The sequence below is a fragment of the Arachis ipaensis genome, chromosome B05 (assembly GCF_000816755.2).
Source record: "Arachis ipaensis cultivar K30076 chromosome B05, Araip1.1, whole genome shotgun sequence".
Lineage (NCBI taxonomy): Eukaryota > Viridiplantae > Streptophyta > Magnoliopsida > Fabales > Fabaceae > Arachis > Arachis ipaensis.
The window spans coordinates 2,101,787-2,103,974 of NC_029789.2; the positions used below are offsets into that span (position 1 = coordinate 2,101,787).

Sequence of the window (2,188 nt, forward strand, 5' to 3'; positions counted from 1 at the left end):
ATAAATTCTCTTAAACATGTCCTAACTAGTAAATCAATCTCTCTCTCTCTCTCTCTCTCTCTCTCTCTCTCTCTCTCTCCTCAGTATTTAGGAATATTTTCAGATAAAACAACATAATTATGCTTAATTATGCATTATGATATCACAAATTATGTCAATAGACACGTCATTAAAAGACTTAAGAACAATAATAATTGACATTAATTTTGGTTTAATGAAGGGGAAAAAGGTAAAAAATAAAATAAAATACGAAGAAGATGGAGGAGGAGGAAATTTGAAGGAACCTGGAAAAGGGAAGCTTTTTCCGCCCAGAATTTGGAAGATGCAGAAGCCATAAACTCAGAATCAAAACCATTTCCAAGAAACTCCATAAACCCACCACCATGTCCATGATGCGATGCATGTTCATTCTCATGCGCATAACTAACAACTTCATCTTCCTCCACCACACTCTCTTCTTCTTCTTCTTCTTCTTCCTCCTCCTCCTCCTCTTCCTCTTTCTTGAACCACTCTCTACTATTCCCCGCGACCACACCGTAACTCTCCCTGCTCCCGCACCCACCGAACCTCTCCTCCGCCTCAACCTTCTCCCCATTTCTGACCCTCGACCTCGACATGAAGCTCATTACCTCGTCCCTCTCTTTCTGGAGCTCGGTGAGGGTTCCGCGGAGGCGTGAGATTTCATCGGCGGCGGCGTCGATCTGGCGAAGGAGTCGCTTCTCCTCTTGCTGCCACGCGTTGCGGTGAGAGGCGAAGATCTCGACGACTCTAGCGTTGGCTTTGGAGTCTTCTTGCCTCCTCCACCGCATTTCTCTGAGGTCTGCTTGGAGCTTGTGAACGAGGGAGACAGTGTTCTTGGGGAGTTGGGCCAGGAATAGGCCCAGGCCCAGGCCCATGTAGATTGAGATGAGCTTCTTCATATTACGACGTTCCTCGTCTTGTCTAAGTAGTGGCGGTGGTTGGTCCTCTTCCTCTGCCATTTGGGAATGAAGATTTTAATTTTGAAGGTGGTTAGTGGTTAGTGTGGAATCTGTAACAGAAAAAAGATGGAAAAGAGAGTGCAGAGTGCTGAGTGAACCTAAGTAAGTTAGCTACAAGCTACTACACAGAAAAAAGAACATTGCCTTTTTGTCATTTCTCTTTCTCTTTCTCTTTCTCTTTCTCTTTCTGCACCTCCTAACCCCTATCTCTCTATAAGATATTTTAATTCTACTATATTCATGTTCATAATCAGAAATATTTGGCAAGCAAAGAAAACAAGCTAAAACAGTTATAACTTGCATAAAATAAATTTTTAATATTTAATATTTATTTAAATAAATAAATAAATTATTCAATCAATTTAAATTGGTGTTAACTTTTTTAGTTTATTTTTTTATCAAAGTTATGCAATTTTATTATTGAAAATTGATCCAATTTAAACTACAAACAAAAATTGTAATAAAGAAAATAGAAAGTTTCAAATTTAATAAAATGACTTAAATATAAAGAGTAAAAATTCAAAGGTCTCATCTTTTCTCACGTATACTTCTTCTGACCATTTCTACCATAGTTCTTGAAGGAATGATTTTACCTTCAAATACTCAGGCATTTTTTACTAACTAAATTTGTCGCAAAAAATTTGCTGCTACAACTCTTTCTTCGTTCGGATTTTTCTCCATTATCTTGAATCCACCACTTTTATGGTTCTCAAACTTAAATCTGTCATAACAGATTTAAATATTTTCAAATTTCAGTCACATTTAAGCATTTTCAAAAACAATAAAAAATACTTTTTTATAATTAATTGTATTTTAAACACCAAAATTCGATGAATTATATTCGAACATTCAACCTTTCTTTTACAATAAGTCCTTCGTACATCAATTTTCAGAACAAATTTTGTATGTATTGAAATAGTATTTTTTTTTTTTCTTTATGTATTGAAATGTACACGATGGGACTGCAGCTACTTTAACTGTGGCTTTAAAGATTGACGTAATTGCAATTAAATGAATTTACAGAGAGAGAACCTCTCTGCCCCAAATCTCAATTCCTCTCTGTCCGGAATCTTCAACGCCAACTACGAAAACCAACTCTAAGTCTCTAATCTTAGCACTTTCCTTATTTATCTATCTTTTTAAAACACACTTGGTCTTATAAATTTTAGGATTCGTGCATTTAAATGCTCTAAATTTTAAATTTTATT

The 2,188-nt window shown here is 35.9% G+C and overlaps 1 protein-coding gene across 4 annotated transcripts in view; it reads right to left on the reverse strand.

Annotated features, from left to right (window-relative positions):
* Nucleotides 1–1,184, reverse strand: part of LOC107642416 — a 4,345-nt gene extending 3,161 nt beyond the window's left edge. For 3 of the 4 annotated variants that reach the window (XM_016345762.2, XM_016345760.2, XM_016345761.2), the window contains exon 1: nt 285–1,184. In XM_016345762.2, coding sequence (XP_016201248.1) covers nt 285–980 — 696 coding nt within the window. In that variant the 5' untranslated portion in view covers nt 981–1,184. The remainder of the gene's footprint in view (nt 1–284) is intronic. The other variant, XM_016345758.2, reaches the window with a different exon arrangement.